Source organism: Elephas maximus, chromosome X (assembly GCF_024166365.1).
Source record: "Elephas maximus indicus isolate mEleMax1 chromosome X, mEleMax1 primary haplotype, whole genome shotgun sequence".
NCBI classification, from domain to species: domain Eukaryota; kingdom Metazoa; phylum Chordata; class Mammalia; order Proboscidea; family Elephantidae; genus Elephas; species Elephas maximus.
The window spans coordinates 21,907,600-21,922,868 of record NC_064846.1 but is presented as its reverse complement, the minus strand read 5'-3'; the positions used below and the strand labels follow the sequence as shown (position 1 = coordinate 21,922,868).

Below are 15,269 nucleotides of genomic sequence, written 5' to 3'. Positions count from 1 at the left end.
GTCTCTGAGACCATGTCAATAAATGACTGAAGCACAGGACAAATATGAGAAATCAAAAGAACTGTTATCTATTATGAGCAAGATCCTCTCATAGGTGCTGCAAGGTTCTTAACAAGGAGCTTACACTGGGAAGCAGCCCTTCTCCAACTTTAATGAGCATACAAATCACCTGGGGATCTCGTTAAAATGCAGATTCTGATTCAGTAGGTCTGAGGTGGGGGCTGGCAGTCTGCATTTCACACAAGCTCCCAAGAGATGCCCATGCTGCTGGTCTACGGGACCACACTTTGAAAAGCAAGGTTCTAGTAAGGATAAAGTCTAATACATAAATACAAGAACAAGCAAAAATCAAGGCCATAGGAGAAGTATAGCGGGAGCAGGAGTCAAAAGGGGAAACAATCACATCTAGTCATGGAGTGACTCCTGAAGAAGGCATTGCACTGAGACCTTGAAAGGCAGGTAGGACAGAAGCAGGCAATAATGATGGGAAGACACTGAGGTGGTTTATAAGCAAAGGCTTGGAGACAGACAACTACACGGTCCTTTCAGGAATGAGTCAATAGCTCATTATGCTGAAATTGAGGGAACAAATGCCATGGGGAGCTAGAACGAGTGCCTGGAGATGCAACAATGGAGACACCAGGCTAAACTGTCTAAATTTGATCCTGTAAGCACTGGAAGGAAACCCTGGTGGCGTAGTGGTTAAGAGCTACATCTGCTAACTAAAAGGTCGGCAGTTTGAATCCACCAGGCGCTCCTTGGAAACCTTATGGGGCAGTTCTACTCGTCCTATAGAGTCACTATGAGTCAGCATCGACTCAACGGCAACAGGTTTGGTTTTTTGGTTTTTTAAGCACTGGAAAGCTACTGAAGGTTTCGGCCTAAAAGGACTGAACTTTTAAAAAATGAATCTAACAGCAAAGGATCAATCAGGGTGAGAGACATGATGGGACGTAGACTTGCAGGGCTTAGCCACTTAATTTGGATGGAGGATGTGTAAAAGGAGAAGTCAAAGGCAACTTTAAGTTTCAAATCTGGGGATCAGACAGAGATGCCATCATCAGAAATGTAGAGTATTGGAGAAAGGCAGGTTTGTGGGGATGGGAAAAGAAAGTGATGCACACACTTTGGCTACGTTGCAAGTGAAGCACTGGCAGGACTTCCAGATACAGATGTCCAGCAGGCAACTGGGAAACACTGAACTGGAGATCAAGGGAAAGGTCTGGTTGGAAAGAGATAGGAGAGTCTTCCAAACAGTGAAGATAATGAAGTCATGGGAATGGATGTGGGAATGAGCAAAGGGAACAGAAAGGGCAAGGGACAAACCTACTGGAACACTGACATCTACTAAAGGGTGGGAGGAAGAGGGCAAACAAGCAAAGACAGAATCAGCTTTACAAGTAGGAAGGGAACCCAGAGTATACAACATCACAAAAGTGAAAGGAGTGTGGGAATTTAAGTCAAATACTTTATATCCAGAGCATATTCCTTCACCTCATAGTCCAGTGAGTATAGTGGAAAGATTATGGGCTATAGAGTGAGGCCAACCCAATTGCAACCCTGCCTCCACCATTTATACAACCTCTGGAAAATTAAATCTTTCTGGGCTTCAGTTTCTTCATCTGTAAAAAGGAGACATCACCACTTACATTTCAGGTTTGCTGTGTAGATTAAGGAAACCCTGGTGGTGTAGGGGTTAAGTGCCACAACTGCTAACCACAAAGGTTGGCAGTTCAAATCCACCAGGTGCTCCTTGGGAACTCTACAGGGCAATTGTACTCTGTCCTCTAGGGTTGCTATGAGTCAGAATCGACTCAACGGCAACACATTTCATTGGTGTAGATTAAATGAGAAATTAAATGTGATGTAATTGGCATATGGTAGGCACTCCATAGCCAAGAAATCAAACGACGTATTGCATTGGGCAAATCTGTTGCACTAGACCTCTTTAAAGTGTCAGAAAGCAAAGATGTCACCTTGAGGACTAAGGTGCGTCTGACCCAAGCCATGGTATTTTCAGCTGCCTCTTATGCATGCGAAAGCTGGATGATGAATAAGGAAGACCAAAGAAGAATCAATGCCTTTGAATTACGGTGCTGGCGAAGAATATCGAATATACCATGGGCTGCCAGAAGAACGAACAGATCGGTCCTGGAAGAAGTACAGTCAGAACGCTCCTTTGAAGCGAGGATGGCGAGACTTCGTCTCACATATTTTGGACATGTTATCAAGGGGGACCAGGCCCTGGGAAAGGATATTACGCTTGGTAAAGTAGACAGTCAGCCAAAAAGAGGAAGACCGTCAATGAGATGGATTGACACAGTGGCTGCCAACGATGGGTTCAAGCATAACAACGATTGTGAGGATGGCACAGGACTGGGCAGTGTTTCGTTCTGTTGTACATAGGGTTGCTATGAGTCGGAACCTAACAACAACAGGCACTCAGTACACGGTAGTTTCCATCATCTTCCCTCATGGCCCTTCCAAACTATTCCAACAATCTGAAAGTGGCCTCAAAAAAAAATCTGTTGGAGAACAAGGAGCTTCAAGCTTACCTTGAATGAAAACAGAAACCCTGATGAAGGCAACCTCTTGAACAATAAGGAAATTAAAGAAACCGTTCACATCAAAGAACCTGAAAATTATACAAGGCTTCCCCCACAACAAAAAACAAAACAAAGAAGCCAAAATTTACATCTCCACAGACACTTAAGAAAAGATCAGCCCAATTACACAAGTTATTCCTAGCATTTGCTTGGAACCACATGCTTCAGAGACTAGCCAACAGGGCTGAATCTGCAGTGGAATAGAGACTAGAGCTCCGAATGCTACAACTGAGTGTGTGTTGTCATGGTGTCACACTTACAGCTTTGAAAAGGAGCCCTGGTAGCACAGTGGTTAAGGGCTCAGCTGTTAATCCACCAGTCGCTCCATGGGACAAAAATGTGGCAGTCCACTCCCATGAAGATTTCCAGCCTTAGAAACCCTTTGGGGCAGTTCTACTCTGCCCTACAGCGTTACTATGAGTCAGAACCGACTGGAGGACAGTGGGTTTTGGTTACATCTTTCATTCTTCAGAGTGGGAGAGTGCTCCCCAAGGGGGAAGGGCAGAGCAGCCTCCACGTTGGAGCCAGGCAGATTGGTAGAACTCAGAACCTACAGAAATTTATGAGTTGCTGCATTGTTGTACATGAGATATACGAAAGCAGGGCTTTCACTACATAAACGGAAGTTATGATTGTGAAAGACCACCCACTGCTAAGAGTAAGAACAACTTTCAAACAGTTTAAATAACATGTTGTTGTTGTTAGGTGCCATTAAGTAGATTCCAACTCATAGTGACCCCATGTGACAGAACAGAGCTGCCTCATAGGGTTTTCTTAGCTGTAATCTTTACAGCAGCAGATCGCGGGGTCTTTTTTCTGTGGCACCACTGGATGGGTTTGAACCACCAACCTTTAGTTAGCAGCTGAGCGCTTAACCACTGTACCACCAGGGTCTTTCAAGTAACATACATAATTATTAATTATTGCTATAAAAAATAATAGAAATCTGATCCCTTGATTCTAATGTATTTCTCTACACAGATGTCCCTGTGGTATATGTGTGAGTGAGTGAGCGAGCGAGCGTGTGTTTGGTAGTACATCATCTTATTTACAAAGTCTTGGACCATGACAACACATACTCATATTTTCTCTTAATTAGGAGAGTTTTTGAAGTCTTTGGCACTTTTATTTAAAAATCACCAGATGTTGGCAAAATACATTCTAAGACATGTCACATGCAAAAGCCTGGAAAATATCATCCACACCATTACTTCCAACTTGAACCTATATGCTGATGAGTCCCACTTTGCCTCTCCTGAACTCCAGAATAGTCTAGACACTCTTTCCCAGTGATCTCATCTATTCCCAAGGCTTCAATTACCATCTACATGCTGATAATTTCTAAGTATGTATCTCCAGCTCTAATTTTTCTCTTCTGTGTGGGTCTGGGTGATCCAAACCACAACTTCAACTACCTAGCAGACACTTCTGCCTGGATGATTAAAAAAAAAAAAAAAACCCTTTACCGTTGAGTCAATTCCGACTCATACTCAGCATGTTCAAATCTGAACTCACTATTTCACCCTTTAAAAATGTTCCTCCTATATTTTGCTCATTTATTCAATAAATGTTTATTGAGCACCTATCATGTGTCACTGCACCACCACCTAAGCCAGAAAAACCAGCAGCTCTGAATTCTCCCTTGACCTCATGCCCAGTTACCAAGTCATGTGTACTCTATCTCCTCGATTCTCTCAACTTTATCTTCTACTCTCCTATTGACTGCCCTGCTTTCTCACCTGCATTACTAAAACTGCCTCTTATGTGGTCTCCCTGCCACCACTCACTCTCCAGTCATCATCCACACTAAAGAAACTTTTCCCTTCTTAAAAGGCTCCTCATCATCCTTGGATACAGCCCAAACTCCTCCATGTTTTCTGCCTACTGTTCTGGTTCATCTTCTCTCCACTTCTCCCACATTTGTGCTCCAACCAATCCAAACTATTCCAGTTGAACAAATGTGTCATTTTGTCTCTTGACACTGTACCTCTGCACATGCCTTCCATGACAGTCCTTCTTAAGGCAACTAGGCACCACTTATCCATAGCACCATAGTTCCCAGACCCCCACACAGGTGCCCAGCTCTATGGCAGCCCTCATCATGCTGCCTTGAGCTCCATCTCTGGCTCTCTCACTACACAGGAAGCTCCTTGCTGGCAGTGATTTCATCTTATTCATCAGCTCCTAGCCCAGTACCTGGCATAGAATCCGTGCTCAACAAATGTTGCCTGAATTAAAGAATGAATGAAAAACTTTTAAATATTTATGCAAAGATAACATATAAAGTTCATTGTTAGTAAGCTCCTTTTCTGAGAATTTCCATTTGTTTTCCAAAACAAATAAATGTGAGCCACAATACAATCACTCTATGAAACCTAACTCGGAAAGTACCTTTGGGTCACATTCCCATTTCTATGGAGCTCAATATGCAATCAGCCAATGCTAGAAGTATAATTAAAGGCTCTCCAAAATGGGCCAAATTCACAGTATGGATTGACCATCACTACCTTAAAGAGGATCACATCTCTGTACTTGGGGAAACGATGAAAACTGACAAATGAGCTGTAGCTGTATACTCTGATATCAGTGATAATTAGCTTTGCAAAAATGTGGCGCTGATCCAGCTAAAAATGGTTTACTCGAGCTCTGAAAAGTTGTACCTCCTAGCTCTTCCAAGTGAAAGTTAGGCTTATTCTCCAAAAGAGTAAAAGCATAGATATGTAAGGATATTATATGTATGTACACAGGTTGGTGGAACTCAGAACCTACAGAAACTTTATGAGTGGTCGCATTGTTTGTACATGAGATATATGAAAGTAAGGCTTTCACCACACAAATTGTTGTTGTTGTTAGGTGCCATCAAGTTGGCTCCGAGTAATAGCGACCCTGTGTACAACAGAACAAAACTCTGCCTGCTTCTGCACCATCCTCACAATCGCTTCTGCACCATCCTCACAATCGTTGTTATGCCTGAGCCCATCGTTGTAATGGAAGGTATGATTGTGAAAGACCACCCACTGCTAAAAGTAACAATTAACGACTTTCAAATAGTTTAAGTAAAATACATAATCATTAATTATTGCTATAAAAATAATACCTATAACCCATAAATACATATATACACGACATACCCAAAACACCATATTTATATAAAGTTGCAGCTAAAAATCTCTCTGCTCGTCACCTCTTCCCCAACCTTCAGTTTTGGAAGAGGGGCAAGAAGGCCACAGAGAATAGATATATATGCTTGAACTCCACCACTCCCTCTTCAGTCTCTGCTGCAGATCAATTTAGACAACGATGCATTCAGAGAATAAGCCATTCTTCTAGGTAAATGCCATCCCAGGAATTCATTCAACAGCAGTCAAGTCCTCTAGACCATGTCTTTAGGTATTCTTACATTCTTTCCAACATTTATTAAAAACTCTCTACTAGGTACTCTACTTACCGCTCTAGAGAATATCATGATGAATCAAACATGGTTCCTGCATTCAAGGAGTGTAGGATCTGGCAGAGGCTATGAAAACGCTATGTACGTCCAAAAGCATGGATATCAAGGAAGAAGAAGTATTTCTGGGAACCAAATGCAATTGGGGCATCCCTCTGTATTATCTCTGCACAAATGCAAATTTCCATACCCAAATGTTTTCCAGTTCTTTTCAATCCATTATATGGCAGGTAACTTTCTGGTATATACCAGACTGAGGGTTTTTAGTCTCCTCTCTACATCTGTCACTCTAACTCTTTCTCTCTTCACCATGTTTCCCTGAACTTCTCTAATCTAAGCCAAAATTTGACAAAGAGCAATGGAGAATACCAGGATGCCACGATGCATACTCTAAGTATTGCTATACAGGGCTTAGAAGAGAGGGAACAGAATCATAATTCAAGAGGAAAGTATGCCAACAGAGTGCTGACATTTTTTTTTTCTTTACAAATGAGGAGTATCCCTTTTTTTTCCCCCACCCTCTTTCCTACTTAGGCCTCTATCTGAAAGAGTCTCTCAATTGGTCACCCCTAGCCAACCAATTGAAAGTTTTCTCAGCTGACTTTAAAAGTTCTCTCTAATGCATACAGAAATTAAGAGAACTCTCACAAGGCCTTTTATCCTACCCAAATAAAAATTTTATAACTGAAAATCCACTTTAGATATGTCCTTTCAAATGTGCATTTATGAAGGTTGATGTCATAGCTTAAAAAAAACAAAACCCAAACACTGAGAAAAAACTTACATACATTCATTTTCTGTAACGGACACCAAGTTGCATTTTTTTTCACAAATCTAAATACCACAGCCCTGTGAAGTGAAAATAAATATATGTATGTATGTGTGTGTATCTTTAATTTATCTTTAAACTATTTAGACTAGCCTTGTAAACAAGCACCAAGTACTTACCTCTTGTAAGATTTGGCTAGCCTCCTTCCAGGGAGTTACATAATACAGCCTACTGAATTAAACCAATGTCCTCTATCACTTCCCTATTTAGACAGCAAATGGATTTTGACCTGAAAAGAATAGTTACTTTTTTTTTTTTAGAAACCTTAGTATACCAGTAAAAAATAAAGTACTTACTTATTGGTTTATGAAAATTTTATTTTTGTAATACATTTCTAACTCCATTCAGTTTGCACATAGTTCTTAAGTACCTATTATTTGTCTTCCATACTGTGCTAGACCCTGGAGATACAAAGGTGAATACAGTCCTTAAACTCAAGGACTTCACAGTCTAGTAGGAAAGATAGAGATCATTATGAAGATGTAGCAAAGCTGCCATAATCAGAACTTCTAATATTCTGGTAACAAACTTACTTTCGAAGGCCGACTAAAAAAGGCGACTTAAAAATTTTACTCTAAAAGCTTGCCTTCTTTTGATTCTATAAGAAATATGTCCATGCTTCACTGTAGAAATTTTGAAACATCCAGAATATTCTAAAACTCATCACTTCTGCTAAGAAATGCAAATCTTTTTAACTTTCAGGTGGAGGGATGGATGGAAACAATGTGTGGAGGTTTCTTTTAGGATGTCTTTGAATTCCCTGTCCTTTCTTATTTCCACTTTTACTTGTATTTTATCTCCCTGCCTATCAATTATTTATCAATATAAGCCTATTAAGTATACTTCAAAGAGCTTAGTGGATTTATTAATCTATCATATAAATACTGTTTCAGCTACCAGAAGTAATTAACTGTTAGGAAGACTAGCAATGCATTTTGGTCCCAAAACTGACTCCTTTTCACTCCTGAAGAAAAATACAAGCTCTCAAATGAGGCTTTGTCCAGCTACATGCAAACAGGGGCAAAAGGGACAATGCCTTTCTTGGTAATCCATCTTGATTCATTTTCATTTCAAAATGGCAAACAATGGCAAACAAGTATTTCTAATAATTAGCACTTGGGTAATCTATCTTTAATTGGCCTAATTTGAAGCCACAGAACTAAACCTTCATTACTTTGTTCCAGTGAGCGTTCTCCCCACACAGAAAGCATTTCAAAATGCACATTTTTTCTGCTGAGATGCCCACCTTCACCTTGGTTTCTGAATCTATTTCTCCCTGTCATTTTACCTCAGAAGGTAAATTCTCATTACTTTAACACTGACTCTAAAGCCAGGCTGGGGCCCATGACTTGGATTCTATTTTCTGATGCTCACTTCTTAATGGAGTGCTGTGATCCAGTTTCAAGCCAGACAATTTGTTAAATACGGGCAGATGGGTGGGGGATTTTTCCGTTCAAACTCTCTGTTAGACCCTAGATTACCAAAAACATTAAACCCGGTCACAAGCCCAGCTAGGGCTGAATAAATGTTGGCTCTTGGAATAGTCACTTGAATTGAGCTTGTACAGAAATTCTGATCCCAGGTTATAGAAACCTGTGAGGTACTTCAACAGGTCCGTGCATGTATTAAAGCTCAACTTCCAAATATGGTAATGTCAACATTAGCAAGAAAGCTTTAGCTGACATTAAATAAAAGAATTTAAGAGATGTCCTACAATTTACGTGCTATGATAACTGCTGATCTTTAATGACACTAAGTCAGTCACAACAATGTTGCTAATTTCAATTTGTTCTTTGAGCGCTCAGCCTTAATAAGCCCTGCCTGATGCTAAGAGTAATCAGCTAATAGAGATAAGCCCGAGTCTGTCTCCAGCCAAAACAAATGTAGTCTGAAAAGCTTGTCCACACATCCCAATGACGTGCCATAACAATTTGGACTTAGGTTGTTAAAATAAGTGAAAAGACTTTTAGTTTAAGCAACTGTGTATCTAAATATATGTATGTACATGTGTGTATCTTTAATTTATCTTTAAACTACTTAGTGTTCTAGAATGAACCACATAATGTTCCAGAATGAACTACCTAACGTTCCAGAAATTCTATTAGCTTCAATTGTTTGCTAAAATGCTCTCTGGAGCTCTTAGCATTGTGCTCAACACTGCAGCAAATACAGTGCTTTCCCTTTAAGAAGCTTATAATCTAAAACATACAAATAACCATATGCAGAAAAAAGCTAGAGATCAGAGTAAAAGGAAGCATTCACAAAAATGTACAAATTCAGCATGCCAGAACTTTTCAGTTGAGCAATATGATCCCCAGTGAAATTCTTTCCAAATGATGTATCGTGTGCACAAGTTATAAGTGATTATCTTCAATTTTCTTAGAAATGAGTAATAAGATACCTCTTAAGACTCATGCTTTTGTATATGCATCAAATACTAAAGTTGGCGTGGCCATTGATAGCTGCCATTTAAGGAGAAAACATTATTTTCTGTCTTGTCTCACATCAGACAAATCCAGGACTCTCTTCTCCCAGGTTGGTAATCAGCAGCCTTTTTCTAGGCTACAGTGAACAGCAAACATTGCAACTCTAAACACAGAAGTAGCAGAATGCTCAAAAAATTGCATCAAAATATTGGATACAACCTCCCAGCCCGTAAGGAGAAAAACACACATACACACATTGCAAAACTGGCACCATCTGTGTCATCTAACATGTACCAAAATCTTCTTATGCCTGTATTTCCTAATGCTTACAAAATGGAATTTGCTCCAAGAATTAAGAAAACTCTTTTTAAGATGGCGGCCCTATTAAGAGACTTCTCCCTATCTCCCACTTCATCTCTTTAGTTCTTTTCCCTTGCCCAGGCTAGCTATTGTAACCATTTCAGCCAATTTCCTGGAGGTATTTTCTAGCCCTTTTCACCCTATTTAATCCTACAAGTTTCCTGGGAAGCCTGTTTACTTGTACGCTCCCCCGCTAGACTGTGAGCTCCTTGACAAAAGGAACTGTGTCTTACTCCTCTCTGCAGCCCCAGCACCTAACGCAGTGCCTGCCAAGGAATGGGAAGTCTTAGACTCCTTTCAGGCCAAGGTGTCCCACCAATCATCAGTCTCAATCAGATCGGTGGCTCCCTCTGAGCACATCTCAGTACCAATAATAAGGATTAGTAGAAGAAATATTCAGACCACATTTGAAAGAATCATCTGTTCCAAGTTAGCACACGATAATACAACTTTTTCAAAGTCTTAACAAATTATATGATCACTCAAATGTCTAGACCAATCTCAAAGGAGAGAAAACCCTCCCACACTTCACTTCTTATTCTGTCTCCATTAGGACCCCTTGTGATGTGTGCCCTCAAGTAGACTCCAACTCATAGTGACCCTATGGGACAGTGCAGAACTGCCCCATAGGGTTTCCTAGGCTGTAATATTTATGGGAGCAGATCGCCACGTCTCGTCTCCCATGGAGCCGCTGGGTAGGTTCGAACTGCCGACCTTTCAGTTAGCAGCCAAGGGCTTAACCATTGTATCACCAGGGCTCATATTAGGACCCGTAATTACTTCAAACTGACTGGAGAACCACAACTGGAAAACCAGATATAGTTGCTAATTTGTACACTTTTTTTTTTTTAAAGCAAATACCAAATTCTCTCTTTGGTTTAAGAATGCTTTTTATTTTTATGTCATTTCATCTATTTTGAGAAACTCCAAGCTTTGGCTCTTCAAGGCTGCCTTTTACCCATACAAGAATTTGGCCTTCTGGATTGGTTCTTGCACTTTCCAAGGCCCTCTAAGGCAAGATCTCTCAATCTTTGGGGAGTTGCAACACTACCACGGTTTGTTTGATTTTCTGATTCCCATCCACCCCTCCACCACCACCCTCCCCACAAATGGTGTATGGCATTCATAAAGTGAATTACACTTGATTTTTGTTTAGAGGAATTTTTTTTTCAGACTTCTGTAACATTCCCTTGAGACAATTGGAAACATCATTGTCTGATTACTAGCTCACTTTCCTTGCCTAAAATTGTATCCATTCTTGATTGCGCCTGTGGGTAGGTTAAGCAAAACAAAATAAACATCTAGACTTATGAGCTCATTGGCTTTTTTTCTGAATTTTTCTAAATTAAATAAGGGCAAAAGAGCTGCACTGAAAGTCAGTTATATAGATTTTTCTGCCAAATGCTAACTCTGTGTGCCTGGTTTCCATCTGTGGTGCTTTCCAAGTTACAAATTCTTAAGAAGAGAGAGAGAAAAAAACAAGAGTGGGTTATGAAAAGATCTATGGATTTGGGGGACATGCTATTTAGAATTGCTATCTTGTGCCTTCAAACACTTTAAAAGAAATGGGAACATGAGATTGTAAGGCTTTAGATCAGCGTAGTCCTTCAGCACCCTTGATTTATTTTTTAGGCTGGCTGATTTCAAATACCATTTAGTTGCATCCATATTAGCATAAGAAATGTACCTTATCCACTCTAACCCACTTCTGCTAATGGCCAAAGTTAGCAGTCAATCCCAAATGCTCCCCTTAAGTGAGACAGGGCATTCTTGAGAATTTCTCCTTACTGTGACTGAATCTCATTTTATCTGGGACAAAGAAAACTTTAATACAGTGGAGCAGGCAAATTGAACATGACTTAAAATACAGATGGGAAAAAAACAAGTCAAGCGGTCATCATGATGGTTCACAACTATCAAATAATTTGCAGCTCTCTTTCAATTTCCAACCACTGAATGACAGCAGCAAATGATACATTTATTCACTTTGAAATTATGCACTTGCCATTGTATTTAGTCTACCATTATCATCTCTTCTCCGAAATACTGATGAGCTCTTTCCACACACGGACATTAGGATTTTCACCATGTTTCCCCTATCTACAGCGACCACATTTGTCCAACAAAAATTCAGGACACAGGGTTTCGTGCCAGGACATAGTATGGGAAATCCGTACTGCCCCCAGAAAATCCAGGATATATGTGGTAGCTGCATGGGTATCACCATATTTGAAGTTTGGCTTGGCTCCAGCACAAGCCAAAACAGTGCCTGCTGTACAGAAGGTGCTCGATACCCTCTACGTTTGTTATATAGAATTGGAATGGGGAATGATGGGGGTTATATGATGGCAGCCCTTGGAAAGTAGTTTCTCCTATGGAGTTTGTGAAATACTAGAAGAAAATGAAAAATCTCCATTACAAGTCCCAGTTCTCTAAGTGCGGCCATCCCTAGGCAGGGAGGGGGGAGAGAAGAAGGAGGGAGGGAGGAGGCCCAGGCCAAATCTCATGCACGCAGTGTGTGGGCCCTCCCAATACTTTTATACAGATGCTGCAAAGAGGCAGGCAGCCAGAGAGCGAAGGGCAGTGGGGGAGGGGGAGCGCCTGCGCGAGCGTGTGTGTGTGTGTGTGTGTAGAAGGAAGTTGCGTGTGTGTGTGTGTAGAAGGAGGTTGCGTGTGTGTGTAGAAGGAGGTTGCTAAATGTGTATCTATGCATTCCCTCCGGTCTTTTTCTTCTTTTAAGCACAACCTTTACTCCCTGGCTTCAAATAGCCAAATGTGGCCCCAACCCCAACCCTGGACCCATTCATCTTCTAGGGGCTCAGCCTGTGAGGGCCAATTTTTACATTCTCAACAAAAGCATGTTCTCTGGTCTCAGCAATCTAATTACCACGGCACTTTGAGGGGCGAGAGCTTCGCCTGTTGTTTCAGCTCAGTGGAACTGATTCATAGGTTGCCCCTTACAGCTCCTGCACACGCCCACGTGGTAGGGTATTAACACTTAACAGTGGAGGAGGTAGTTCTGCTCCCCTCCCCCTTGGAGCGATATCCTGCAATTTAACATAGGTGCAAATGCATTTCAGTCCCCAAAAAGGGTGACCAATTACCTTTGCAACTAAACAGCAGGCTTGCTCGGCTCTTTTCAGCCACCTATTTTTTTTTTAAGGGCTAAGGGCGCGCTGGCTGCCTAGGTAACCTCTCGCCAGCGAACTCTCCCTGGCAGCGCCCACAGGGCGCGCATCCATGTTCACAACTTGGTCCAGCCATCAGGCCCGCCTCTCTGACTTATTGAGAGCCATGAACCAAGTTTTGGCGAGGGCTGCTCCCGGATCTCTCCGAAGCGCGGGACATGCACCACGCTGCGTGCGTGGATTGCGGAGAGGCGCTGGAGGCCACCAGCGTCTTAGGGTTCTCAACTACCACCGGCCGTTTCTTCGGGGCGCACCTTGGAGAAATTAACCTGTTTGAAAACGACTTCTGGGCCGCATTGTCAGTGTCTCGACTTGTCCTAATTGGATTCTAAGGCAGGCTTTTCTGAGCCCCACCGCGGAAGAGTCAATCACACAAGGCCATTAATATTCATCTGTTGACAGCGGCAGCCCTAAACTAAGGTTAAAATATGCCCTCACCGCACAATCGGATTGTGCAGAACAAAAGGCAGGCGTCCCAAAACTTTCCTCCACCTAAACTCATCTCCCTTTCTGAGCCCACGCTGTCAAGACGGCAGCTGAAATGGGGAGAGGGACAGTTACACGCTTTATGGACGCCTGCTCCCCTGGGCCAGCAGCACCGTTTGGGAAGCGATTTTGTCAACCAGCTAACGGACGTTGCTTTAAAGGTAAAAGCTCAGCTCTCCTCATTTGGGGAACGCTTCAACTCAAAAGTTTCCCTCCGCTTGTCTTTACCTGCCACTGCAGATTCGAAGAGCTGGCCTCAACTTTGTCTGCACTTGGGCCCCAAGCCCGGAGCCACGCTGGGGACGGAGGGCGCAGGGGAGGGTTGGGAGAAGGATGAGATGGCCAGAGCCGCGCTCCAGCTTCGGCTGCAATTCTGACACGTACGTGCAAGCGAGGGGGGCCAATTCCCGAGGCAGCACCTTGGACATGGGGCGCTAGGTCGCCAGGGCCCAGGGAACCAGCTCCCACCTTCCCGCCTTCCCCAGACATGGGCGCCCTCGGGCAGGCCACCCCTTGGTTCCGGCCCCTCAAGTGGTCCCTGACAGCAACACGAGCCCATGGGATGCAGGCCTGTTCCACACCCCCTCGTCCCTCCCTCGGTGGACCCGGCTCGGCCCAGCCCAGGGACCCCCTCCCCAGTGCCTGGCGACAGGGCGCCCGACCGCGGCCCCAGCGCACTCCAGGGACAGCCACTGCGCGCCTCGGCTCCCCGCTGGGCGCGGACGACGCGCCAGGGAGCCCTCCTCACCTGGCACGGGGGTCTCGGGCACCCACTTGAGTCCGGGCTGCAGTCTCTGGAAGAAAGAGCGGACCTGGTGACAGGTGGCGTCCGGCGGCGGCGGCGGGGGCTGCGCCTGTCCCGGGCAGTCCAAGCTAAGCAGCATCGCCACCGCCAAGCACGCGGTGCGCACGGTGCCGGCCATCCTGCTGCACGGGAAGTGAGGGGCGCGGGAGAGTGGCAGCAGCCGGGGCGCGAGCAGTCCCGGGACACGGCGAGCCTGGCAGCGGCCCTGTAAGGAACTGGAGACTGCGGCCACCCAGCCGCGGCAAAAGTTTCCTCGCAGCTACCTGGGCGCTGCGCGAGGGCGGGAACCGCTGGTTAGCGCGGGGCGGGCGGGGCCACCGGGCGGGGCGGGGCGAGGCGGTGGGGCGGGGCGAGGCTAGCCGCGCGGCCAGGGGGCGGAGGCGGCGGAGCCACGGCAAGCCGGCCGGGTGCGGGGTGCGGGCTCAGCGGGAGCGGTTGGGCGCGGTGGCGCGAGGCCCTGCACGGGCGGCGCGGGAGGCGGGTGCGGGCGCGTTCTGTGGCTCCGATAGCTCAGCCAGCTGCCGGCTCGCTGCCGCTCTACACAGGGCGCTCTGGCATAACTGCTGCAGAGGGGCTGCGGGCTCCAGCGTGCTGATTGGCTTCCCGGCAGCCGGCCCCTCTGACTGGCTCGGAGAGAAGTTCCCCAGCCTCACGCCTCCTTCCCGCCGCTCATTGGCCTACAGCCGAGAGGGCTTTTCCCTTCAGGATTTTTGCAACCTTCCTATCCTTTTTCGGGGCGGGTGGGGGACCCTGGCTGAGGCGCCCCTCTCAGCTTTGCCACAGGCCTTCTCGAAACCCGCTCCATTTTGCCTCTGGCCACCACAGCCCCAGCCACACGAAGTCTTTCCCCTCCACACAAAATCCACCTCCTTTTTCAGCTGGCTGAGGAAAGCACCTCGAGCCGTTTTCCCAGCACAGCTCTGGCCCAGTTTGCAAACCCAACTCCCGAACAGTCACGTTCTGGGGCTTCTCTGCATTTTATTCACCGAGGCCGCTGGGAGTGTCAAAGCCTGCCTCATCTTTGAATGCTGTACCTTTTTCAAAAGTCTGAAAGCCTGTGGAGCTTGCAGGATTTGATTCAATGGATCCACACAAAGTCAGAGAAAGCACCTGATCGCAGG

The 15,269-nt window shown here is 44.6% G+C and overlaps 1 protein-coding gene across 1 annotated transcript in view; it reads right to left on the bottom strand.

Annotated features, from left to right (window-relative positions):
• Positions 1–14,449, bottom strand: part of GPC3 (glypican 3) — a 490,898-nt gene extending 476,449 nt beyond the window's left edge. Inside the window, exon 1 of the mRNA XM_049873139.1 lies at positions 14,092–14,449. Within this exon, the coding sequence (XP_049729096.1) occupies positions 14,092–14,266 (175 nt within the window). The 5' untranslated portion in view covers positions 14,267–14,449. The remainder of the gene's footprint in view (positions 1–14,091) is intronic.
• Between the last annotated feature and the right edge of the window lie 820 nt (positions 14,450–15,269).